This window comes from Syngnathus leptorhynchus, chromosome 4 (genome assembly GCF_054491065.1).
Source record: "Syngnathus leptorhynchus isolate UIUO chromosome 4, UIUO_Slep, whole genome shotgun sequence".
NCBI classification, from domain to species: Eukaryota; Metazoa; Chordata; class Actinopteri; order Syngnathiformes; family Syngnathidae; genus Syngnathus; species Syngnathus leptorhynchus.
Window position 1 is genome coordinate 12,277,577 of NC_141198.1, and position 27,443 is coordinate 12,305,019.

At 39.3% G+C, this 27,443-nt stretch overlaps 1 protein-coding gene across 5 annotated transcripts in view; it reads left to right on the top strand.

The window, feature by feature from the left end:
- Window positions 1-27,443, top strand: part of grid2 (glutamate receptor, ionotropic, delta 2) — a 262,360-nt gene that overhangs the window by 138,139 nt on the left and 96,778 nt on the right. For all 5 annotated transcript variants that reach the window (XR_015065893.1, XR_015065894.1, XM_085910345.1 and 2 more), the window contains exons 4-5: window positions 10,843-11,130; window positions 17,909-18,114. Coding sequence is in view for 3 of the 5 variants with exons in the window: in XM_085910345.1 (XP_085766471.1) it covers window positions 10,843-11,130; window positions 17,909-18,114 (494 nt within the window). In the remaining 2 variants the exon portion in view is untranslated. The remainder of the gene's footprint in view (window positions 1-10,842; window positions 11,131-17,908; window positions 18,115-27,443) is intronic.

Sequence of the window (27,443 nt, forward strand, 5' to 3'; positions counted from 1 at the left end):
ATCTCCCTCATCTTCACTATCTCACTCCCCCCCCCTCCTACTCTGTCTCTTAGCATTGTAGTATGCATCTATCTTTTGAGCTCACCTTTTGATGTGTCAGACTCCATTATTTTCTCTTTTACTTTGCCCACCTTCCTTCAATCTTGCTCATACACGTTTGGCTGTCTACTTTCCTGACTTTGTGCTCGGTCTCGTAAAATAAATGCAGATTTAACCCCTTGTCAGGTGTACAAGTACTACACAGCACTTTTATTTGCACCATTTATTTTGGGAGCTTGCTTTCCTCAAATGACCCCTATGAGCTAAGGATCACTGCCAAATGAAAAAAAAAAACTGCATACATATGGTGGTTTTCAATATTTGGCTGCAACTGCACTTTGACCTTCTGTTCTGCCATGGAGGTTTAGCACTGGAAGTTGTAAATTTAGATATTCCCAGCTGTGTATAATTCTCGGTCCAAGTGCCCAATTGTGATACACTACAATGCCTATATCTATCTTTTTTATATTTAAATATTTTAGTTTTTCCCTCCTCACTTAGACTGTGTTCTTTCCATTTCTTATCAAAGACATCAACCGTCACCCAGCGACCAGTCAGCTTCCGAGTTTGAACATATAAATGTGTAAAAACATTTATTATTATTGAATGAGGCCGACAGTCACCTCAGCAATTCGTATTAAATGATTTATTTATATTAACAATAGCGTATTTTTGCGTATTTCTTACTGTAGTGGCTAAATTAGCTGATCAGTTTTGACCGAGTGACATGAAGTTTTATTTTTTATTTATTTATTTATTTATTTATTTATTTATTTTAACTCTTTTGACCAACACAATTTATGTCAGTTCTGTACAGGTGAGGCTGTCTGCCTGCATCTTTAATAATTAATGTTAATTTGATTGTAGATTATGTTTAATCGGAGCTAATACTGGACGTTGATGTATAAAAACAAAAGTGGTCAAGCCTGAGACTGCAGCTGCAAAGAAGTTTATGGCCACCCGTAGATCATCATTGATTTACATTTGGTGAATATTCAATCACCACAGTAACAAACAGTAGGTGGCGATAAGATCAAAGAAGTCATTTATGTTCATTGATAGTGGGAATGGCATGATTTCGGTGGAAATAATTTATCCAGGGGGACCAAATGTGATCATAATTGATAAGGAGGCGGAATGTGGACCGGGTCAGTACGAGAGGAAAGAGTGGTCCAACACAAGACTTGGATTGGCCAGCATGTGGTGCTGGACGCTTGCCTGGAGGAAAGATGCGACACATCACTGTGTTGTGTGCCAACACCAGCATTTGTAATTGGATACAGGCAGCCAAGGGCAGCTGGATGCATACATTAACATCCTCTTTGCATGAGCGTGTTTGCGTGCAAGTGACTCATCTCATCGCTTACGACTATTAGAGAACAATTTTATTCCTTTTCAATGAACAGCAGTTGCATTTACTGTATCAATTAGGGTTGGGAGTGGCAATTGTAAAGAATGCGAAGGATACTAATCTGGACACAATTTTGTGATGTGTGGTAACCAGTGAATTTCCAATGGAGATTTGAACCCGAACTTGCTAACTGTGAAGCACTTGTGAAAACCACTACTCAATTGCGATGAGAACAATATGATTATAATTGAATACAAAATTATCTGAAATAATTAATAGAGCAAATTGAGTCATATACACACCGATATTATTCTATACAGATTTTTTGAGAAAAATCTCATACCATTGGGCAAATCTGACTTTTTTTTTTCCAAACCTAATTCACATTTTACCTAACATTTAATTATTTGGGAATCCCATTTTGTGGGTTATTCAGAATGATCAATTATTTAGCTTAATTCCTAATATGCTGTTGGAAATAAATTGGTGGCGAAGTTGGTTTGTACTGTAGTGACCATTAGTCAGCCGGGAAACCTACACTATGTTGTTTATTGGCCTTGTGGAGAATTAGGTTGCTATCTCCATCCTTGCAATGCAGTCCCTGTGTGCCTAATGCACGCACTTAATTTTATTTGAGGTAATCATTTGACCCTTAGCTGTCTTTTGAGTCAGCTGAGGAAGCAAGAAAGCACAGTAGCCGCAATGATAGAGTCGTGTATCATCTCGGAGTCCCCGCAGTCTTTCCATTATTCAGCCTTTCATTGCCGACAGCTCTCCCTTCACCTCCCGTGAAAGCTGATTTGCACTTGTATGCAGCCCTTGCTCCAGCCCTTTATTCCTCCTTTATTTTCCAGTACTCTCCACTGTTTTATTTAATAATCTGTTGCTCGTCGTTTTCATATTCCCTTTTATTCCCGCTCGGAGCAACGTGCACTTTCACCTCATCGGACCAGAACAAGGTGCTTGCCTTGCACCCAATTTTTGTATTTTCTTTGAACTGTCAGCTTAAACCCGCTGCACACTGAGCGATGCAGCGGAAACTGAATGAACAGTCAGGCGGTGTGCTGTGCAGGGTGCCGCAACGAGTTTTTTGCAATGATTCAAAATTTGGAACGTCAGTGAACAGCGTTGCATGTCTCCGATGCAACAGCCAATCAAAAAGGCACGAAAAATATTTTTTTACGTTATATAAGTTGTTGTCATTCATTTCGGTTAGGTCGAACTTTTAAACTCGGACACTGATTCATATTTGAGAAGCAATACGAGGTTTGTAAGTCCCCCCCAAGCAAAATCTCAAGTCTTTCTTCTGACCTACCAGATGATGACAAATGTTCCGCATGAATCATAACCAGTTGTCCTTTATTGGGTCAATCAAGCAAATGAGTCTTCATCGCCATTGTAGGTTCCTCACTGTCGGGTTTTGATTAATGTGAAGAGTGAAGAAGTGCTACGCTACTAAAGTGATTGCCTAAATCTTATTCATCATACTCATTCATGTAGCTAAATCCATGCATTGATCAAAGAACATCTGTCTCTTGTCCTATTACTTATTTTAATTCCTTGTATGCTTGCAGAGAAATCAGAGACGCGCTGGAGAAATTAGCGGCAAACAACAAATCCAAACAAAATCCTTTCCCCTAAAAACTCATGTTTCAAGTGTCTGCAGACGGGCCATTGTCTTTGCTGACAAGTAACGAAGCAGTAAGATATGGGCTGAGACATTAGTGGACACAAATATGTTCAATGTTGTTTGTGTACAGCTAAAGATTTCCCCCAGTTGCTCACTTAAGAGTATTTTACAAGGCTTCCAAGCCCGCCCAACCAAATCAGGAAGAAAGCAAAACCAGGACACAAGTGTACAAGTACAAGCGGGAAAAGAAGAAGGCGAATGGATTTGAGCTGACAACGTAATAGCCGTAAAAGCCGCAGGGCTGTAAATGGAGGAGCTGTCGATTTATTTCTAGAGGACATGTTCATCGAGTTGACTTACCGCTGGATAGACCGAGACACTCAGAGATAATGTCACGTCTCGTTGGATGAACCGAGGCAGTAGGAGGTATGGATGGATAGAGGTCTCGTTGCTATAAAACAACAGCCTCTTTAACACACACATCCCAAAAGTACTGCAGTGGTGTGACAGATGAAATACAATTGCTTTCAACACGACAAGGTGGAGCTGTCCCACCTTTAAGCCGTATAACCTCTCGTGACGGCAAATTGCTAGGTAGACTTCATCCCCTGCTACTTGAGGTTGGTACCTGGAGGAAAAAAAGAATGTGGGGGAGAAAAAGGAGAGTTGAGAGCTTGTGATGCGAACGCTGTGTCCTGTTGATACCAGCTTTATCGAGCACCAATACGATTTCTGATGATGTTCGCTGATTTCTGGCTTTAAGCGTGAATGTGACTTTTTTTTTGTGTGATAGGAGTACAGGGTGGTCAAGGCTGCAACTCAGGTCAAGGGGATTGTAACTTTTAAGATGCAGTAACTATTCATGGAAATATAGAAAATCCTGTGAAAATGTGAAAAATGTGTTAAAAAGGCAATAAACTGTGACTCTAGTGAAAATTAAAAAAAAAAAACAGCAATGCATTACATTTAATATTTTATACGGGGCAAACTTGAATACTAATGCTCTTTCTTATAGGAAACCATGTATCAAGATTATTCTAATTTAAGGAAGCGAGAAGCTTTGTGTTTCAGTTGTTTGGTTTGAGTTGGCTTCAGTTATGAGCACGACTATGGAACAAATTAAATACCTGGCGAATTTGATACCAGAGATGCTAAATTGATAAATACCGTGAAAGTGGGTCCTGAATTGAGTGGTGCTTGAACGATTGGCTTCAGAGATGAGCACAGTCATCGATTGGTTGACCATCAAGAATTGATGAACTGATTGTAATTAGGGGAAACCTAATTGCAGCATCAGCAGTATGGGTCTGCCAGGCTGGTGCTGGGACCAGTAAAAGACAGAGGCTGTACGAGGTGCTGGCCATGCTCATTAGTTAAGCCCCATTATCCATCTGTTTTCTAAAGTATAATGTTTCATTTGGGCCATGGGTAACTAGAGCCTATCCCGGCTGGTCCTGCCATCTGCGGTCCCTTTCAAGGTTTCTCAATTTTCTCTAGTCCATTTTTGTTTTTGTTTTTCCTTGGCCTCCCTGAGGGTTAAAATTCGGGGATGTTAATATTTGTCAAATATGGACATAGGAAGACATTTGAGAAATTGATGTGATAAAGGGCTATATAAATAAATTTGATGTATTGATGTCATTATGACATTTTTAGAATAATAACATCAACAGTCTCAAACAAAAACTGGTTGTTCGTGTGGAATTTGATTATTGATTATTTATGCCTTGAAACTAACTTGGTGCAAGTAGCCACCCTGTTTTATAAATTAAAGGTAATACTTTGGCTTGTTTTTTGCTAAAAAACACATTTTTAAAATGGCATTGCAAATCATTGTGAACTTAATTGTGTGTATTTGATTGGCTTGAGGCAATTGAAAGAAAACGGCGTGATCGAGCCACAAGACTACTTTTCTATCCAAATGTCAGTTATGGGAAGTTGAGCTCCAGCAAAGTCCTGGCAACTTCTCCAGGCAGCATTGTTCTGCTCAATCGGTCACTAGTGTTAAAACGGGAGCTCAGAACAGAAATCTTCAAATCCAATGATCAATTAATCGTTAGTTAACATTGAGCCAAATGCTCATCCTTGGCTGCAAATCCAACATGGTCAGCAACAGAAAGTGCCAGAAGTCATCTCCACTCACAGTGGCAACTTTCTATGGAAGCAAAGTCGTCCAACCATATTCAAGTGAAGATCCCCTTGGGGAATTTGCATCCACACATACGCACACGGACAGCATGTTTTCAACCTGGCAGCGGTGTGAGTCAGTGCCCCTCCGCCACTCACAGCCTCAAAGCTGCGGTCGATGTGGAACAATGCTTGAAAAGAAGATAGAGACACAAGTAGGTCGACGATAGAAGTACGTGCACACCAAGTGTGGGGACTCTTGAAAGACGAGTGCATAGAAATAGCCTGGGTGCATGTTTGTAGTTTCTGAGGCTGGCCTTGCCACAGGTGGTACATTTCCGAATGGTATTGCCTATTGTGCCCCCCCCCCCTTCAAAATGTCTTTCTTTGGGCTTTTGGATGGCAATGATGACTTCAGGATTGAGGGATCAATAAAGCGCTTACCTGTCTACCTACCAAATGGCCTGAAAGTACAGGCTTTGTGAGCCACCTGTGGCTTCCACTTGGCACTGATAGCTTTTTAATATGCTTCTGGGTCACAGCCACGTCAAGTTTAGCTTTTTAAAATTCATTTATTTATTTAACACATTTTGCCACTTATAAATTTAAAAATAACTTCTTAATTGTGTCCCTATAGATTTAATGTAGTGTAATTTGATATGATTTAACTCTATATTTGGAACTTGGTTATTTTTATTGCAGAACCTTTATGGTTCATATTCATATACTAACCATAACCCCAATCTCTTTTCCGGAAGAAGGTGAAGGCCAAATTGGTCACGATTGCCATTTAATTTATATTGTACAGACAGTTGTTGACCATGGTCAGACTGATTCAAATGAATGATAATAATATTTGGCTTTCCTTTCTTCAAGTAGTGTTATTGTTTCTTCCTGAAAACTATATCTGTGTTAGTGTTCCAATATGGCAGGCACGGTTCCCTCCAGTTATTGATTTGTCCTTCAGGTCCCCCCCCACACACACACACACACACTGATCCACTGAGCCGCACAGGCTGAGGGCTGATGCATCAGTGAGATAACATACATGTCAAATTGTTAGTGTGTTGTTGTCGTAGCGCGAAACAGGCCATCTTTCACACCTAGGGGAAGGTTGAAGTGTGTGCTGTTCGTTTATTCTGACACAGTGGTGAGCTTGAGAGGATGTCCTTTGCGGAAAACACACCACTCGTTGAGAGCATGCATGAAAAAAGCCTGCCTTTGGATGTGGCTCAGAATTCTTACGATCACAAATAGATAAAGCATATTTTACCACTTGATTTTTTGACTACATTTTCATGAGTGAGTGAATAAAGCAGTGGATTGCAAATACAAAAAGTTACAAAAAGAACAAATACATTTGAGGTTCTGCAGTCAGCAGGGGCTCTCTGACAAAAATGATTTTTTTTCTCCATTGTAGTTTGGTTCGGTTGTTTTTGGTGTGCCTTTTTTCGTTATTTCCTAAAAAAAAAAAAGAGCACGCATTGCAAAGAATAGAACCAGGAACTGACTCATAATAGATTTTCAAGGTTCATGAGGGAAAAAAAATCTTGGGAACACACATACTGTACATTTACATTATAGGTCAAGGGTAATGGCTGTGTTGCAGACAGCCTTGTGATCGTAAAAGGAACTCAAAAGGAACATATAATTGACAATTTCTTAATATGTATAGTGTATTTTTTTATTCATTCATTTTCATCCACATGGTCTTTTCATTGCCTCCTGCATTTAAGGTGTCCTGTGTTCAGAAAATAGGTGATCCCATTTTGTTCAAGTCAAAATAATTACAAGGTGCAGGTACGTAGTTGTCATTTTCTTCTCCAAGTTCAATCCGAAATGTCACAGTTGGAGGGTATGCATAATGCAAATGCCTTTAAATAGAAACAGGAAAAAAACATTGACAGGGTAGGGTGACTGGTCATAGAGCTTGTAAAATTGGATACATCAAATCTGCACTGTCTACACTGTTTGCATTATGAGATGATGATCATTCCTCTTCACCGATCTGCCTTAGACATCTGTGTGGGTTGGCAGCCATTTTGATGGCCATGTTTCAAAAGTGATAGGTGGTGAAGCATTCCAAAAGACTGGAATTTGTTCACTCCCACACACGTCGGTTGAGTGCTCCCATTTCAGTCAATATGCTCAACAATAAAGTAAGCAACATTCATCTGTGCAGCATTCAAGCACATTTGAGCGATTCATAAGAAAAAAATCAGCATGCATCGATTTTGGTGATTTACAGTCACAAAACAAACGACTGGCAATTTGCATCACATTGTTGAGTAGTACAAAAGCCTATCAAAGGGGACATATAGTGGGAAATAGACTTCAATTATTTGTATATTAATCGTTGCGTCTCGGGATTGCCGACCTACCCATTGAGTGTGAAATTAAACAACCAAGTAAATCTTTGGTTCCATGGTATTTTTAGAAATGTGTCTGAGTGAGCAATTTTACATTATTACTTCCACTACATCAAGCCGTCAATCAAATGATCGGATAGGCTCGCCAAAGATCCAGAGCCCCTTTCAAGCAATGACTGTGTTAAACACTAGCACCCCATCGGGTGTGACAACATTGCTATCATTTCAATGCTAAAATGTTTTGCTTATTTTCTTTTACCCAATAGCCAGGGCTTGGGCATCTTAAAAATAACACCAAAAATGTGATGATTTGAGATTTTCACAGAACATTAGAGGATTGGCTTTACAGAGAAATTGTATATTTGATGATGATGGAAGTTTATTCATCCCACAGCGGGGAAATGTACTTGTCACAGCAGCGTACAAGAGTGCAAGAATACAAGTGTCAAATTTAAAAAAGGATAAATAACAGACAAGGACAAAGACACATTTGAAAATGGCAAATAATGAATGAAACCATGAAGATTGCAATTAATGCATACTTCTCAATCCCTGAGGTAATCTGACAAAGGCATGAAATAGTCATGCTATCAAACCATTTAACAATGGTTTTAAATAATTAAAACTGCATAATAATTCAGCTTTAACCCATAAGCAAAGAGCAATAAAGCAACCTTCATGGAGTCTTACAAGCGTGTGATATAAAAAGTACACTAAATGGCCAAATGAGTTACGGATTAGTTGTGGAAACCTTAATCGTGCTAAACTAATGCTTTGTGGTGAAAGTGCCGCAGCCATGGTCTTGACCTGCATGGTTAATCCGGTCGACAATGCATGGCTGCCTCATTCGGCTCAAATAATTTGCCTTTTTTTCACCCCCAAATTAAATTTATAGGTTGAACCTGCTTTAATTAACAAAGACTTGCACAATGGCCAGTGAAATCAAAACCCCTTTTCATTCGACTCATTAATCAGTTTTAATCTGCTGGCCTGAAATAACCTCCGTTAGCTACTCCTAAAAAGGACAATCGCTCCACACAATGTATTGCCAATTAAACACAGAATAGCTTTTGTGTGCATATATTCTTAGCTAGCATCTCCAAATGAGTTTAATCACTGAAACTGCTGTAACAGATATAAGTTAGAGGAGGACAACACTTCAACAACATAATTAAACAATCGGCAAGTTGGCAAGATTAGAGAGTTAATTTCCCAATCCGTAAAATGTCGTAGGAAGTACTATGAGTAATCAAAATGGACGCCAGACGCCTCACTATTTAGCAGGGTTTCCCCAAATGCAAAACATATTAGTCTTTTTATTACCATTATTTCATCAGTATGTCTATAAATACAGAAATAATATTAAGAGGCATAATAAACGTTTATTATCAAGTACTAGAATACAGTTAGGAATCTGAAAATAGTGTACTGATTAGTTTACAAGGAATATTTGGGAACATATATTTTCAAATATTTTGGTTCGATCTTATTTCTTTTTCTGGTAATATTTAGTATTTGAATGATTGTGAATAAAATCCTCATAGATATTCAGTCTGTTTTTTTTAATATTTATAAAGCAATTGAACCACATAATTTAGAATATAAACAGCGAGCTATCCGTTGCCTGCTGTTTTTCTTAGATTTAGCGTGAAGGCCCAGAAAAGCATTCCCAGGCCAGTCAGGAGACATCCAGTGTGTCTTGGGTTACTCACCTTCGTAGGACATTTGCACACCAGGCATCATCCTAACGAAATGCCTGACCTTCCTTATCTGGTTCCTTTCAGAGCAGTTGGACCTCTTCAATTTCTCTCCCTAGAATTTCTGTCCATATACTAAATGTTATGAACTGAATTGGTGGCAAAGGGCAACCTTGGCAAAGTCCAACCCTCACTGGAAACGAATTAGACTTGTGATGAGTGTGAGCTCAGAAACATAACAGTTGTCAACAGGTACTTGGAACATGATGTGCAATGAGAAAACTTCTTTCGTCACATCAACATCATGGTCACAAAGAGTTTTAAGTGCAAAATAACCTCAGGCATGAGCCACGTGCTGCTTCTCCATGTCTGAAGAGAAAACGCATGGTTATCTGATCACTTGTGGCAGCCTGTTCTGGTAAATTTCCATTGCAGATGACGATAGTTTGCGTTGCCATGAGGGTAAACACAAGATGTCTGGTACGCCGATAAACACACTGTGTACGAGCGGAATAGTAAACGTTGCAGGAAAGACAAAAAAGTTTCATTCCAATTAAGGGCAGTGTAAAATATTCACAGGTGCTGATAAGCAATTCAAATGGCTGTGATGCTAACAAAATAAGTACATAAACAAAAACCGGGGCATTGAAGGGAAGCTTTCTGAGTGTCTGTTTTGGACAAGACTGAAGATAACACGAGAGTGGGTTGAGCGAATGAATTTTTTTTTTTTTTGATACGGTGAGAAGCGGAGGAGTGTCGACAAGTGGAACGGCACTGAAATAAACGCAGATAATGCTCTCAAGTTGAGGAAAGCACAAACACACTGTAGACTCAGAGGGATGGAAAAAAAAAACCTGGCAAAGACCCATCCTTTTGGCGACAGACTTTTTCTCATATCAAACTTCAAATGCATTTTTGTCAAAGCGTTAACGCTGTATGATTGTGCCTGAAAGCAGCTTGACGGTGGATCAATAGCAGCTGCGATGACGCAACACTACAGGCTCATGTCCTGACTTCAATCTCATTCACTGGCTTCAATTTTGTTCAATTTGAGCAAAGAAAGCCTTGCTTTTAAGGCAAAGGCATCAATCATTGGATCAAGGCTCTATTTTAGTGATAGACATTGCGAATAGCTTGTTGGGTTTGTCTTAGTGTTTAGTGGTCTGTGTTTGTGTGTGTGTGTGTGTGTGTGGGGGGGGGGGGGGGGGTATTCAATATAACTTAAGATAACGCATCTCATCTAAAGTGACCATATTGCCACTGACTGGCACCTGTCATGATTTGCACTTTGAACGTCGTGGGATTGTCTATTTTCCTGCATGTGCAGTTAAAATGATGTAGCCAAACAACAAATGACAATATATCTATAACAAGTGCCATTTATAAATGAGGGTTTCAAATCATTGTTTCAAATGATTTCAAGATGGTGCTAGGGCTTCAGATTAAGGTTTCAAGCCGGTTATAGGGGTTCAAATTGACAATTCAAGCTTGTTTCACGGTTTCAAATTGTTCTTTAAAGATATGGTTTCTGTGATGGGTGTTCAACTGAATCCTGCTTTAATAACTACTTCACAAAGAAATTATTGTGAATGAAATTTAACCATGCCTTCTCCTTTTCCTTCCATGCAGCATGTGAGCTGATGAATCGTGGCATCCTGGCCCTGGTCAGCTCCATCGGCTGCATGTCGGCGAGCAGCCTGCAGACGCTAGCCGACGCCATGCACATCCCGCATCTTTTCATTCAGCACTCCAAAGCTGGCACGCCCCGCTCCGCCTGCCCGCTCACCAGTCGGAGCCCCGGAGCCGACGACTATACCCTGATGGTGCGCCCGCCTGTTTATCTCAATGAGGTCATCATGCAAGTGGTGTCCGAATACGGCTGGCAGAAGTTTGTCCTCTTCTACGATTCCGACTTTGGTAAGAGGGATTTTAGATTTGACTCTTAAAGTATGTTTTGTTTTGGTTTTTTTTGCTTACCCCTGCTCTACACCAAAGTGTGATATGCGTATCCATAAAGCCATGATGAAGCGTCCCTATTTGGCAAGCTTGGAACATCATTATTGGCCATGGTGGGTGGAATACCGTATGTAATGTTTGTCCACACGGTTATCTCTGTCAGCGCAGACTAACTGTTCCTATTCCAAATTATCGAGTCTTCATTTTCCTTCCATCTGCATTCTTGCACTATGAGAATGGAGGTAATTTAGCTGTGAGTCATAAAGGCGAGACAGCTGATGCATTGCTCCTAATGGGCCAAACCTCCCAAATATGTTTCTCTCTCAAACATACCCTTAATGAGTGGTGTCAAAGCAAGTAGTTTGCTTTCTCTCGCCGGTGGGAAAACACCAGCTGCGACGATATTCATCAGTCGGTGGACGCCGCGGTCCGACAAGCCCGAGCTCCATAAAGAGACGCGTGATAGTTTTCTGCCTTCGGTGATTCAGGGTTGAATTACTTCTCATGGCCTTAATGAGGCTCCATTTTGCTCACTGTACTCAATAGAAGAAAGAAGTAATGCGTGGTCATCATTGATCTCCAATGGGAACTCTGCGGTGGGATTGTTTTGAAAAGCAATCCAGCACCTCCGACTCAATCTCCGGCTGCATTAAAGCAGTTTATCGGTATACTAAATATTTCAGAGAGAAGCATCTTCTAATGAGTGAGCTGCAGCATGCCGTTTATTTATTTGATTAATATTGAATAATGTCTAATGCAGCTCGCATGGTTGTGTTGGTAGGGGAGGGCAGCAACACTCGTCCTCCAGTTTAGTGTATCAGCCTTTCCCATCGTTAAATCATCCACGTGAAGTAGATTCTGCCGTTCGTCATGAACCTCCTGGTTCAGGGTTGCCGCCTGTGCAAAGCTTCTTCACATCTTCTGTAATACATCTCCTGTATTATACTTTAACTTGAGAATATAGAACTACTAAATGCAAAGTGATTCCCCTTCAACGCTGAAGATTTTTTTCTTTTACCTTGTTGGGAACTTATAATAACTAAATCAGAATGTGACCCTCAAATATTGTCAGTCCAGCACAAAATACTCTCAATCAAACCTCAGTCAGGACTTGAATAAACACAGAACACAGCTGAGGGAAATCGTTTACCCAAAATATGACCTCAAAATGGGCAATTTCAAACAAGAGACACATTTTGCACACACCCGAGTTTGCCCGCTGTGGCTTGTGGTCATTGGTTTACCACACGGGTCCTCTGGGGTTTGGTTATGCTGTTCACTCATCCACTGAAGATTCTTTTAAATCATCACACTCGTTCCCTAATGGTCTTCCCTGTTGTCCATGGAGAAAGTAAAGCATACAAGAGATGGGGATGGTTGCAGCATCTCAGCCCTGGTATCATCCTTTAAAGATGATACCAGGGCTCCCAAAAGACCTCTCTTTTTTAAAACGAGAGTCCTTTCGAGATCAGACAGCCAAATATGTGTCCTCTCAAATGGGGCTAAGGCACAACTGTGCTTATTTTCAGCTCTAGTGGTGCAACCCACACGACAAGAACACATGTATTCCATCTCTTTTACCAACCGTGTCTTTTTTCTCCTATGCCATTTTTTCTTGGCCAACTTTGTCTTGTATCACTGTGTACTCAAGGCCTTGTTTGGTAAATGTAATAACCACTTAAAATTACCTTATGGTGACATTAAAAGGATTTCTCTTGTTTTAGATTTCAGCCCAGTGACATGTGGGGCCTGAGGTAAAATGTTATCAATGGACAAAATAAATGTGTTCTTTGTGTAGTGTTGTAGCAATTTAGTTGTCGCTGAAAATAATGTCTAAGGCTGGAATGAATTGGGTGGTTATTTATGCAATTTGAAATTAGCAATTAAATCTCTCTTTTTGTGCTTAGACCAAAGCAATTAACGTATTATTGTGGTGGCATAGGAACTTTGTTGAAGCGAAGAGTTTCATTTGGACAAAATTTGAGCTTTGAATTATAAAAGTCCTTTTCTGCCATAATGCAGTCTGCAGCTACTGCATTGTCTTCCATTTTTGCTATGTGGCAAATGAATTAAAGTTCATAACTATTAAAATAACGCTACCTTGTGCACTCAACACTGTGGACTATCTAATGAATTATATTGAACAACCCGTCTTAAATCTTCTTGCGAGCAGTTCTCTCATCGTAAAGTCACAAGCTGCTCGACGACAAAGGGAGATTTGTTTCTCCCCCGTTTGTGTCCATAACTCTAGAAACTGTGAAAACGTCAAGCGCTAATCTTGCTGGTTTGCACAAAAAGGATGGGAAGGCGTATCGTATTGCATCTGCTGATAGTGCACCGAAATGTGTCGTTTGTCTCAGGACGAAGAGAAATTAGTGACAGGTTGGATACGAAAGACGCATTAGTTGGGTGGTTACAACAGTAGACTCGAAACAAGGAGGAACAAAACAAAGTCACCGTGAGGATTTTGTCTTTTTAACATGAAATTTCTGCTCACTTCACTTTAAATTGAATGCAAGAAGCGAAGATTTGAAGAGCATCTGGAAAATGATGAAAGTCACAAAATGGCTTACATGTTGTTTGACATGTAAAAGACTTTTTTTTCCCAGTCATTGCTCTTATACCTTCAAGGTGCAAAAGACATTTTGTAAGCTCCCGTAAGTGTATGATGGTGAAAACGTGCCTGGCATTACAATTATGAGAAAGGTTTCAATTTAAGAAGCGGGTGACTAAACCGGAGAGTGCACTTAATCTCCGTGGGTTTCATATAGAATCTAACAGCCTGAAAAGTATCGGATGTGGAAAGAAAATACTTCAGGGGATTTTTTCCTCTTCTCTCTAGAGGTTCTACAGGTAAGTGTGCCTACGCTATTGGAAAATCTTTTTTCGTGTGTGCATTTTTAATGAATTCACAATATTAGTCCGTTTCCCTTAGAGTAGAGCTGAAGACAATTCCCAAGTTCAAGAAGAAATTAGCTTTTGACGGATATGACATTTGAGCCATGAGGAAACCTCCCTGTGTGCAAGAAAGGAAGTAAACATGATACACACTGAGAGTAGATACATTTTTCTTTTTGGTCCGTATTGGCTCCCAGCATGTAATTGGTTAGAGGACAAATGGGAAAAAAATGGATAAAATATATTGTAAAGATAGCAAGAAGTCTTTAAAGCAGTGAGGAGGAAGCAACAGAGCCGGCGGTAAATTACACATTGGATTGAGCGGAGTGGAGGGAAAGAGGGCGAACAAATAAACACAAAGATGTGTTCTAAGGTGCTAGTCGCTCACATCCTTAGAGGATTTTCTACATCTACACCAACAAATGGACGGACCCAAGGCCAACACCAACAGAAGTGAAGTACACCACAGAAGCAGATAAACATCTTAGAGCAAAACGGAACATGGCTGCAGCTGGACTGGCTCAATACCTGCTAAAATGTTTTACGGGATTGGTGATTACTGGTTTACTGTCAGGACAGATAGTCATGAAGAAGGAAGTTAGTAAATAAAGTTTGGATATAGTCGAGAAGATTAAATTACATACAAGGTCACAAGGTTTAATAGTAAAACTAATAAAAGCTAAGGTAAATACATTTTCCAAAACATTAAAACTGATAAGTAACAAACTAAAATTAACTGAAGTCAAAATGAAATGAAAATTAAAATAAGTGGAAGGAAAAATAAAACTAACAATAACGAAAAATCCAAACTGTTTACTCACCAGCTGCAGTACACAAACAATTGGGTTTGTCTTGATGACCTTTAAAATTACAATAAAACTAGCAGATGTCAAACACATGTTAAGTGCTACAGTCCAAACTCAACTGTAGCTTACCCTACATTTTTTTTCAGACTTAAACGTGCAGAGATTCCATTTTTAATCTCAGGAAATGTTACATTGTTACATTACATGTTACAGCCTTGGTTGGAGGCATACACATCAGAAAGAGTGTCATGCCCGTTTTATCATATGTCCATTTAGGTAATGAGCTGGAGAAATGGGACCGGTGTTAATACCCAGTGGAGAACGCTATCGCTGCTAGCCACATTTATAATTACAATTTATAATGTATTATTCTCCAACTTGAATAAGCGTCATGTTCCTCAACTCAAGGTTGGGATGTATTATAAATTACCTTATGTATTTTCAAAAGCAGAACACTGTACTTTGGCAATATAGGTTCTCCGATTAGTCTTTAGATGAATGCCTGCCTCAAGTAGATGTGATAACATTTTTCACTGCTCAGCTCATTTGGACTCTGTTGCTAATCAAAACAGCAGTACCTATGGGGACAAGTCTCAAACTGTCTGCCATCTTTATGTTCTGTATAAATGTTGTCTTTAATGATGATGAATATTCCAGTAGATTTGTTTTGTAACACCACCGTGTTGTACCAGATATTGGTTTATATATTTTTTCTCCTCCTCTCACTTTACAAACTGAAAACTGAAGCATACATGTTACCGTGTTATCTAAAATAAGTATCAATTTGCGGAAAAAAACTATAGGATCAATAGATATTTAAACATAACTATATGTTTTATATTATTTATTTTTTAAAGTATGTAAACATAAGCACTGGGTATTTTCTCTAACTAATAACACTAATATTCACTGATCATAGCGCTAATTGTCAATGGCTTTTCATGGACATAATACCGTGGGCAAACTTTGCATGGTCGAGGAAGTTTTTTTTTTTTCTTTTAGGACACAGGCCAACTTTTTGAGGCTTATAGCATAATTTAAGAAGCTTTCTCTGTTGAACGTTGATGTACAGGTGGAAGGACAGCCAGAGGTGTAAGCCAAGGGAAAGACAAAGATGTCCAACAGCACAACACGACCGGATGGCGATTATATAAAAGGCTGCTGCACGCATGCGACACGCTAAAAAGACCCAAAGTGTTTTTTCAGGCCACGGCAAAGATGTCCGAGGATCCTGTTGAAATTGCTTTGTTTCATTACAGCAACTAAATTGTCTTCAATTTATTTTGTTTGACCTATTTTAGGGCCTGCGGTCATGAAGTTGACTTTACTTGGCTTACTTTGGCTTTATTTTCTTTTTAATGACACCATAGAATTATACCAGTGTCTCAAAGATATAAAATGTAATGGGGCCACCCATCAGTCGTCCATTTTCTTTACCACTTATCATCTTTGAGGTTAGGGCTGAGCTGGACCCTGTCCCAGCTAACTTTGGGTGGCAAACATAGAACCCGAAAGTGAGTGGCCCCACTGGCTAAACCTTTTTAGCTAAACCTGCTCAGCAACAAGTTACAATGCCATCACCGTTTTTAAATGTCTCATAAGACCAAATAAAGTATCTTGAGGGGCAAATAAAGACATATTTTGCATTGATTTGAGATACTTCATATCAGATAAAAAAGAAAATTGTAGTGATTATTTTTTACCCTTTCACAACAAGCAACAGTTATATTTTTTGTGACAATCAAGGTCTGCCCTTCCAAATTAGCTCACAGGCAAGACGGGTGTTCAAAGTGTAACAACTGTCAGTTTGTTGAGACGTTCAGAGTTCTTGATTTACATTTAAAAGAAGTAATTATCTATACCAAGAGTCATTTGTCTGGTAAAAAAAAAATAAGGATACAAGTGTCAGTTTATTCACTGCTTGAACGCCTCAACACTTAATGAGGTACATGCAGGTCAAGGTAATCCTAATTAAGACACTTTAGTTGATATCCTCCGCTAATGATGCCGGAGAATTTGTGTGTGTGTGTGTGCGTGTGTCTATATATCGGCTTGTGTGTGTCATAGGTAAATCAGCAAGCTAATGATGTATTTGATATGAAAACAAATGACATCGCCAAAGTCATGGCTATGCAATTAACTAGATAGATTAGTCTCACAACATGAGGGAAAAGGCGAGGGGAGATGTTGTGCTTGCATTAATAGGACAGGAGTGATGAGAAATGACCCATATCGGGAAAAGATTTTTTTTTTTTTTTTAATTACATATACGAATGGGATGTTTTGCGGGTGAGTCTGCTTCTATGTACAGTACAGACAAAGAAACAAATGTTTTACATATTAACTCATTAAAACATCTGGATGATCTGGCCCATTTCTCATTTTAAAAAATCAAATGTGACCCTTGAGCACCAAAATTTGCCAAACCAGATAGATTTTATCACAAAGTAAACAAGCAACCGTCCTGGCTGCCCCGTACAAAATGGCAAAAAGTTGCCTTTCAGCATCTAAAGATCTACTCCACCACAGTTTTTCTTTTTCTATGACTTTTTTTCATGCAACCACAGAAGGGTGATTATGTAGAAAAAAATATGTGATTGACACCTAACTCCCACTTTCAAGTGAGTCATCCATTTTTATTATTATGGTTTATTTAAGTATAGGGTATTAAAAAATTCTAAGAAAAAGACCATGTTTATTCCACTTGAAAATGGAATACGTTTAAACCACAAGCCTTTAATAATACAAAGACTGATCAAATGCAAGAAAGCAGCATCTCACCGCCAGTAAAGCACCCGTGAAGAAAGACATTTACAGAGTCTGTTCAAACGCAATTAATACGCTATAAAATGATCATCAAATAGAATTCGAACTGTGGAGATGGTGATGGGAAATTTACCAGGCCAGTTCTGTACATGTGTCTGTGTCTTTAAAATGGTAAAGGAGCATCTGGCATCTGAATCCTGTTTCCACACCTGTATGACGTCACCTCTGATGGTTCCAGCCAAATCGTGATAATCTCTTCTTTTGTCCAGATATCCGCGGTATTGAGGACTTCCTGGACCGTGCTTCTCACTATGGCATGGACGTGTCTCTCCAGAAGGTGGAGTCCAACGTTAACATGATGATCACCAGCCTGTTCAGGACCATGCGGGTGGAGGAGCTACACCGCTACAGGGACACGCTACGCAGAGCCGTACTCTTCATGAGCCCAACTACAGCCAAGGCCTTTATCTCTGAGGTAAACCATGAATTTTATCCTTTTTTTTTTTCTGCCTTAAAAACTTCTCACTCTGTGATTTATCAAGAATTCAACCACGTTGGCATGATCTTTGTCTTTTTATACTCAATGATCAGCAGGAGTTAGAAAAAAATATATAAAAAAATATATAATAATTTAAAATAAAGTAAGTCAAGTCAACATATTTTCCCTGTCACATAAAGCCTACTTAAAAAAAGTTAAAAAAAAAAGAAACTACATATACGTAACATTTTTGGAACATTAAAAAAATTCCAAGCCAAGATTTGAATTCAGAATCTTCAAGCACATGCGACACAATGGTGCATATCTTTTTCAGTGTGTATTGATCACATGACCAAACATAACTTGCAACAATATAATTGGCGCCAACATTCTATGAATTATTATCCTCTATAGTTTTTATGCAGTAATCCAATAATTGCATGAAATAATTACTAGGCAGTTAATTGCATTAAACCCTCATTATTGCCTCTTTATTGGCTCTTTTCTTTGTGTCCTCACACATGCATACACGAACACATGTAGACAATCTGGATCTCCATTTTCTCTAGTACAAAAATGATATTTAAATCATGCTTGTGCTTGCGTGTTAGTTATGAATTCATAATTTAAAACCCTGATGCCACGTGACATCTCTTCATCTCAGTTTAATTAAAAATGACCTCTGTAAGACCAGTCACAGTCTAATTTGGATGGAAGTGTGTTTTGGAGAGGACTGAAATGCGTGTCTGCCGTAGCAAATATGTTCTGTGTGACTGTAATTAACACAGGGGGTTTTTTTTTCTGGAGAGCTCACTTCTTGCACAACATGCTGTCTAACTGTGCCCATGGGTGAGTTTTCTTTCTTTTGACATTTCCATAGACAGGTGCAATTAGAAATGGGCGTTTGCGCCATTGTGGGCCTAAACACTGCCAACTTGAATCCTAGCCAATTGAAGCAGCTTTCCTCATTCCCTTGAAATTTAGCACAGATGACAGGTGTGGCATAGCGGAAGCAAAAATACGTAACTTGAAATCCTTGCAGGAGGTTGGCACAAGCAAAGTAGGTGTATAAGGAACTGCAAGATCTCCACTTGCGGACGTTCTGGTAAAGAGTGTGAAGTCGGAACTTTGGCTGAACGAATTCCAATGCGCCTCAAGGTTATTTGAAAACATTTTTTTTTTTTAACCACAAGAGAATACCAAGTCCTGCGCCTGTTCTTGCAAGAAAAGCACACAAAGTTAAAGTTCTCGCTGGATTCTTTGCAAAGCTCGTCTGTCAAACCGGTGTTGTGACACTTCAATTACCTGCTTGTGTGATTGCCAGAATGCCAATGGAGGTGCCCTGTGGGACGCTCTGGCTGCAATGTTGATGTACCCCTTAAAAGTTACGCTGTGTCTATTGCAGATGGATTCGGCCCTCTTTGTGACGCTCCTCTTTGACATTTCATTTGAGTTTTATTTTCTTTACCAAGGTTGACACCTTCAGTTTATTTACTTTATTTTTACTTCCTTATTTTTACCTAGTGCCATACTAGTGCGGGAGGTTTTCTGTAGATGGAAATTATAATGATACGATCAATCAATATTCAATGTGATTTGATTAATTTTGTCTCCCCCGCCTGCATAGATAAAAGAGCGCGCACACGGACAAATGTGTTTTGCGAGCTCATTTGTCGCAGAGGTAGGCTATGCATTCATTCTCCCATGCAACTGAAAGCTGTCTCAACAAATAGACAATATAGCAAAGCGAGAAAGACAACTAAACAGTGACAGATCAACATTAGCCGCTTGATTCATTATTGGCATAATTTGGATGCGGCCCCTTGCAAAATTACCCTGCACCAAGAGACTGGCACGTTAGATTAGATTATGCACCTAATTTGGGGGGCAATAACAAATGTTTGCTGTCACGTTATCTGTGTGATTTGCAAGATCCATTAAACACAAGTCCGTCAAATGTAAATGGAAAAAAAAGGCCAGAGAGAGAGGTAATAGATATTCATACTTCATAAAAGCTTCTGTTTGATCACAGCAGGGATTATCAATAAATTACATGGACCTGCACCAAACATAATGTTTTCCACTAAGATAAAAAACAAGAAGAAGCAATTTTGACTTGGCCTTAATATTTCCCTCTTTCGCTTCCATACGCAAACTCGCATGTCACATTCAATATGCAAAGAAGTGGGAAAGATATAAATGTTGCCATTTGATATCAAGATGTTAAAATATTTACAAACAACAATGCAATTCCAGGACAGCTTCCTCTTCAAGTGACAATTTTATTTTATTTTATTTTTACTTGAACAACTTTTCGAAGTGAAGCACATTGAATTATGCATTACATAGATGCATTGCACTAGTTTTTGTTTTGTTTGTTTTTTAAGATAACTGCCACCATCATGACAACCACCACATGCTGAGTCTACAGCCATGCATTTTTTGGTATACCTGTTCAAAAAGACAAATACTGTTATTGGCATGTCAAGCACATCACCATAATTCAAAAAGGTATATAAAAATAATTTTAACAGTCTCATATTATTAAACCTTTCGTGATTGTATTTTGTAATGTCCCCATCAATTGATAATCAGATCTTTCCCTCTAAATGCTTTATATTGTACATTACGTGAAGTAGCTGTCCTCCTCTGGGAGGTGTTTGCATCCAAATGGCAGTCTACTTGCAGACTGTCATGTTATCTCCTGGTAACTGTCGAAAGTGTAATAGGGTCAAGTCTCTGCGTCAAATGGGCTTTCCTCCCCTGAGTCCCGCGGGACATAGATGGAAGACACGACACTGTGGGATAATTGAGAAGGCGTGAGATAATAATCTGTTTTTAAGGTCAGATGGCCTTGAATCTCATCTTTTGCCTCTCTGCAGATTTTCTAGCATGTGCGTTGTTTAATAACTTATAATTTTATGATTCATCTATATGTGCACAAGTCCCCCGCTGTGTAAATGAAGTGTGTGTTTCTCTCTTCACAGCTGGAGATAGTTTTTTATGTTGAATGGAGACCATTATATTGGTTGTTGGAATTGATTATTGTTTGTGTTTAATTTGGAACATTATGTGTCTTCACATCTGTGATTGAAATAGTCTAAAGCAGGGATGGACAACATGTGCCTCACCAAGCACATGGACTAATTGTCGCTGACTGTCACTTTGAAGAATATTAATCAACTGCCTAAGCACACACACATATTGCTTGTTTCACCAAGGTTTATTGAGCCAAGGCACATAATTTGCATGAGGAAAAATGTCACATCACAGTAGCAAACAACAAACTGTCACAGTAACAATATACACAGGTTAATTGCTATCTACTGGAAGAGCATTTGATTGTTCTGCCTGTCACTACATCACTGGCAGAGATTGAATAAAAACACTGTAGCAAATTGTTTTCAGGATAATTAAATGATTTTTTATTTATTTTTTTGCTTCATCTCTCATGGCACACTTGTTGGAAATGATATGGTAGACTAATCAGGACTAACAGTACAATATATGTATATAATTATTATATATCTTATATCTATATGGTTATATATATTATATTGACCCCAATATTTTGTTTATTTTACTAGAATCATTCACTTGTTGGAAAAACATACTACTCACAATTTCTTTTTTCTTCATGCACTCTATTAGACACTGTTCCATACACTGCCAGTGTACAACCTGTGAATATTCTCATTCATCCAGGTTCTCCAAGTGTCCTAATGTAGTCCATCCTCTTGCATGGCCTATGAAGTGTCCGTTCAGAGTTCCTTCCTATACTGTGTCCATCTTTGGACAATTTTCTTTTTTTCTGATTGGTTTCCGGTTTGTGCTGTATTGTGGAGCAGCACCATAAAAGTATAGCATCAGTATATGGCAACAGTAACTTGGCATAGGAGTTGGATTTTATTTAGGTGGATTATGGACTGGGACAGCAGTAAAAGCAAGTAGGACAAGACAGAAGTGCACTTATGGATGCAGATTTGGGAGGAAGATAAACATGGACGTGCACACCACTAAATGTGCTCCTGTTAACTCAAAAGATTTGGGTCTGCTACATGTTTCCCTACTAGACCTAATTAGAACCAAATCTTAAAAACAAGTCATGCATCAAAAAATGACTTTTGATTACCGTTCCACCCCAGCCCTGCCAACCAGCTACGAGTCGCCACTCACTATTTCTCCTTTGAGCTGCTGTATGTTTGTCAAGATGTTGTGCATGGCGCGTTTGGCTCTTGATGCTGATGGAGTTAGCCACCCCTTGCGCTAAAATGTTCCACGGTCCATGCGTCAAGCTCCAGCGATACCTGCAAGGTGGTAGGTAGCATGTGGCATATGCAGCGACCCCAGGAGGACCGATCACATTTGTAATTGACGAGCCAAGCAGATGCTCCTCTGCACCGAGCGCAGCTGCTTAGTCTGCTCGCTGCTAATTCACTTCGACGTCAAGCCTTCCAACTGTGACACTCATTTGACCCCTTCTGGTCTGCTTGTACTTACTGATCAATCTTGTATTGAATAGTTCACCTTAAACAAAGCAGAACCCTGATGGAATATATGCAATGCAATACTTTTTTTCTTTTTTTTTTTTACTAGTGATGAAATCAATTATTAGCCAAAACAGCAGCACCGGCTGTTCATGTATTGTATTTTGTTTTAAAATCCAGTTTCATTCGACATGCTTTGTTACATATCATTAACTTTGTTTAATGTTATGACAAAAATAAACGACTAAATCAATCATTACATGCCCTCCCTGACCACTATTTACTTGTTAACCTTGTTTGGATTAATTTAAGAGTTGCGGTGGGTTGTAAACAATTTCCCTGTATGGTGTAAAAGATGATTAGCCTTCAAGTAGATTCAGCCATATGGTCACCCCGATGTTTTATCCGATCAATGTTTGTGTTTCAGTGAGTTATGCTTCCTCCTGTATTTGTTCTATTTCTACATAATCTTTTTGGTTGCATTGGGTGAATTATAATGTTGGTAATATTGTTAAACAACACCTACCTTATGTGTCGTTAAGTAAATAATCAATTATTATTATTATTACCAGCTCAGTGGCCTAGTAGTAGAGTGTCCGCCCTGAGACTGGAAGGTTGTGGGTTCAAACCCCGGCCGGGTCATACCAAAGACTATAAAAATGGAACCCATTGCCTCCCTGCTTGGCACTCAGCATTTAAGGGTTGGAATTGGGGGGTTAGATCACCAAAAATGATTCCCGAGCGCGGCGCCGCTGCTGCTCACTGCTCCCCTCTCCCCCAGGGGATGGATCAAAATCACATGGGGATGGGTTAAATGCAGAGGACAGAGCCCTTTGAGACTGCTTGTGATTTAGGGCTATATAAACTTGACTTGATTGATTGATTGATTGATTGATTGATTGATTGATTGATTGATTTGAAGCAAAACAGTAGTTATGTGCAAGTGTCATAAAGTATGAGCAGTGTTTCAAATGTTCAGCAACCGGTATTAAGAGTCGCAAGGATGTTTCGCACTTTGACTCTATACTGAGTACCGTGTGAGTGTCGACCCTCTTAGGCGTTTGATTGACACTGGTGAAGATGAAGCTGTGCGCAATGTCACGAACAGTTGACCTATGGCTGAAGGCTTCATATAGTGCTTGTCACCACAGGGTCGACGAATAGCCTGCACGGTGACTGACTGACTAGAGTAATTTTTTTCACTCGGCCAAATAATAGTGAAACTCGGGAAGACAAGGTGATGCTCCACAAAACGAGTCACACGCCATGTAACCTACGCAACATGTAGGCATGCGAACAATGACTGACCTTGTCTGTTCATCCATGATTGTTTTTCCTTTCGTTCCATCTATCTTCATTTGTCTCACCAACAGACGCCCACGCACATACTGTATAGCTAACCTTTGGGGTCATTTTCTCCATGACATTGCCACGGGCGATATTGCTCCTTATCATCCACTATCATTCCTCGGCCACAGGTTAAATCCCTTTTAATTCATCTGTGTTCTTTTGCTGTCTTGTGCTGTTGGTGTCAAGTCTTTCCGTTTTCTGCTAGCTGTGCTCGTTGTAAAGACGTTTTACAGGCGGGCAATAAATGGCCGTAATGGAAAAATGATTCTGTTTAGCTTGGGCTCGTATGAAGTCAATCGGATATCGCATCAAGATGAGTAAACTACTTTGCTTGGAATTACTGGACCATGCCTGGACATATAAAAAGAGTGTAGTGACTGTGAAATTTTACTAATGCAATTCCGCATTGATGACTGGGGTTTTCCAAACTGCGAGCCAGGGCCCAATGTCTATTCATCATTACTTGAGCAAACCATTTCCTGCTTACTGCCATGCATTACATTCGACATCCTCTTTGTTCTTGATCATTAGTTGACTCTATGTGCAATATTGTGTAGTGGTTGTCAATATTTTAATAGCAGTGTGCTTTGAGACGACTTGTCTTACATTGATCCACCAGAAGCGCACAAAAACTTGCACATGCAGTGAAGACTTTCCACCTATCACAAACAACCCAGGCTAAACTTGGCCCCTCCTTCCCGTCGCCCAACTTCATGCACCTGTGACATACTATTTCACCCCAGGACTAATGGACGGCTCAATACTGTCGTCTATTTTTTTTTTTTTTAATTCTGAACACAACTATATATTTTTATAATTTGGGGTGTCAGGGGGGAACCATTTTTGTACTTTTGTACTATTTGAGTCACAGTCTAGTACGTACAGGCGTTCTCAAGCCACGACGTCTTCTGTCACATCACCATTATCCATTTTTAACAGAAGCTTTTCTTTTGTAAACAAGTCAAGCACACAAAAAAAGTTTGCAAAGCTTTTGTGGAAGTGACAACACGCATTGTCGAGCAATCTGACAGCCATGCTTGCTCTCTCGGAAAAAAAAAAGAGGCTTCCTAGCGTTGACTGGGTGGAGGCAGACCCACAAACACTATTCTTCATTTTGTCAGCCTGAGATCAGAGCCCTTTTGTTTTTTGACATAATTTAATTTTAGTGTCCTGAGTTGGAGAATTTTACATTAAAATTCAGGATGTACTTGGCAGGGTGTACACATATTTTAGAATTACTTGGAAAAAGCTTTAAAAAATGAATACACGAATGAATTGCTTTGAAAATGTAAAAGCATAGCATTTGTGTCAGTATCAAGCGTGACAGTAGCATACATGTTTGAAGAGATCCTTCTGCTTCAAACATCTTCACATTTCTTTCTTATTCCTTTCTAAAATCTCAAGATGATCACTTAATTTGGATTGAAATTACAATAACGTGTCGTTGCCATGTCAACGTCTAACACTGACATTAAGTAAAGGCTGTCAAGTCACCCAAATTTACAGGAAACCTCAATTTGATCAGCACCAAATGATCAACTCAAGCACGTTTTTTTTTTCTTTAATTATTAGTCTTTGCAGCATGCTTGTGTTAAAATTAAAAATGATAGCGTGCGACCTGTGACACAAATTGCTTTAAAAGGAGGCTTTTGCTATTTATTCAAATTGTCTTTACATTGTAATTTTAGTAGTTAACTTCTTTTTAACCTATTGAGTGTTAAAATGTATATTTTTTTAATTGCAATGAATTTAAAACATTTATGTCTTAATACTGTGACATTATCTCCTCAAAATCCCTCAAAGATCCAAAATTAAGGTGCAGTTTTCACCCTATATCTTACCTTGCTGAAATTAAACATCTTTGATGCAGCAGCCATCTCTAGTCGACCAATGGCATGTAATGTCGTTACCATGACGATTATGGCAAGCACTGCCAGTGATAGTCATGCTTTCTACCATGGAGGTCATCACCAAGTTGCCAATTTTCACTTGACATTTAATACACAGGACTATATATGAGAGACGCATTCAGCCAACATGTGGCCAAATTTCACAGAACAATCAAAACAAACTATGTGCCGCTCAAATCTGTGCATGCAACAAAACTCATTGAAACGCCGCTTATCTTTTTGCCTTTGACATGACTTTCTTTCGGACAGTCTAGTCTAGCATCGTTATGTTTACCTTAAACCTCTCGAGACGCTTTCCATATATTTGTCCAGCCATTGATTGTTCATATCTAAATGTCAGGTTGCATCTTGTCATATTTATTGTTATGCGTGTGTGTGTGCCTGTGCCTGTTTGTTTTCATCGTTCTCTCAAAGGATTTGCCAGTTGCTTGAATTTGCGGCCCAGTCAATAACTAAAAGGCCATCGAGTGTGTGCACATAGAAAGGTGGAGGGGCTCAATGCATGTTGGCTATTTTACACTTTCTGCCCCAGTAGCACTTGGACACAAAGACCTTTTCTGTCTGAACATGTGGCGACACCAAAAGGCGAGCCAGGACAGATATATACCAATGTCTGCTGAATGTGCACAAAAAAAACAAGTGACTTTGCTGCTTTTTTTCCCCTCTCACACTGTTCTCTCTTTTTTTATCGATAATGTCGATAGTGCAAGAGCAGCACTGGAGAGCAAGGGCGAGACCCCGTCAACGGGACGCTTGGTGGCTTTTGTCGACTGTGACAACTCATGCACACGCACACCAGTTGATTATTGACGCATGACCACGGCCGGATCAGATTAATTAAAGCGACCATAATGGCAGCGATTTCAAGTCATTAGCTGCAAGGAAGGAAGCGCACGGGCCTTTGACATCCGTCCGACGCGTGTCGTGGTACGCTCCATTGCTTTGAAGCAAAAGACTTAATTACACAAAATCTCACTCTTTTCTGAACAGAATACACTGTCCTGGAAATGAAGGCCTGAGAAGTCATTTACTCTCATCTCGCTGGGGTTTAAATACACAGTGCCTTGATGGAAACTATCCCATTTCCTCAAAATAGTGGCCATGAGCAGTGGTTATTTACTCAAGAGCAAAAATAAGGAGTCCTGGGTAATAATAAACTATGTTCTTGGTGTGTTACAATTTGTTCAGACAAGGTGACTACGACAAAAATACTGTTCTTATTTTGTGCTCTCTCTTTTTCTTTAATTTAGCTGTATGAAAGTGATGGCCATTATAAACTTGGACATGTCTTTGAGTGAAGCATCAAGTCAACATGTGGTCTTAAAATAGTGAGCACCCAATACAAATGTTCATCTATTTCCAACACACACAATGAATGGGGAAAAAAATATAACCCATTATTAATACAATTTATCAGTGTGATAACTGTGGGCATATTTGCTTTTAAAAAGGTTCAAATGTGAGACAAAATATTGTGTTAACAATGCCTTAATTGGTATGCGTGTGGTCAAAAGTGCTACAGGATACATTTTGGTCAGATTATTAGATCTGGTTTTTATGAGGGCTTTTGTGTGCACAT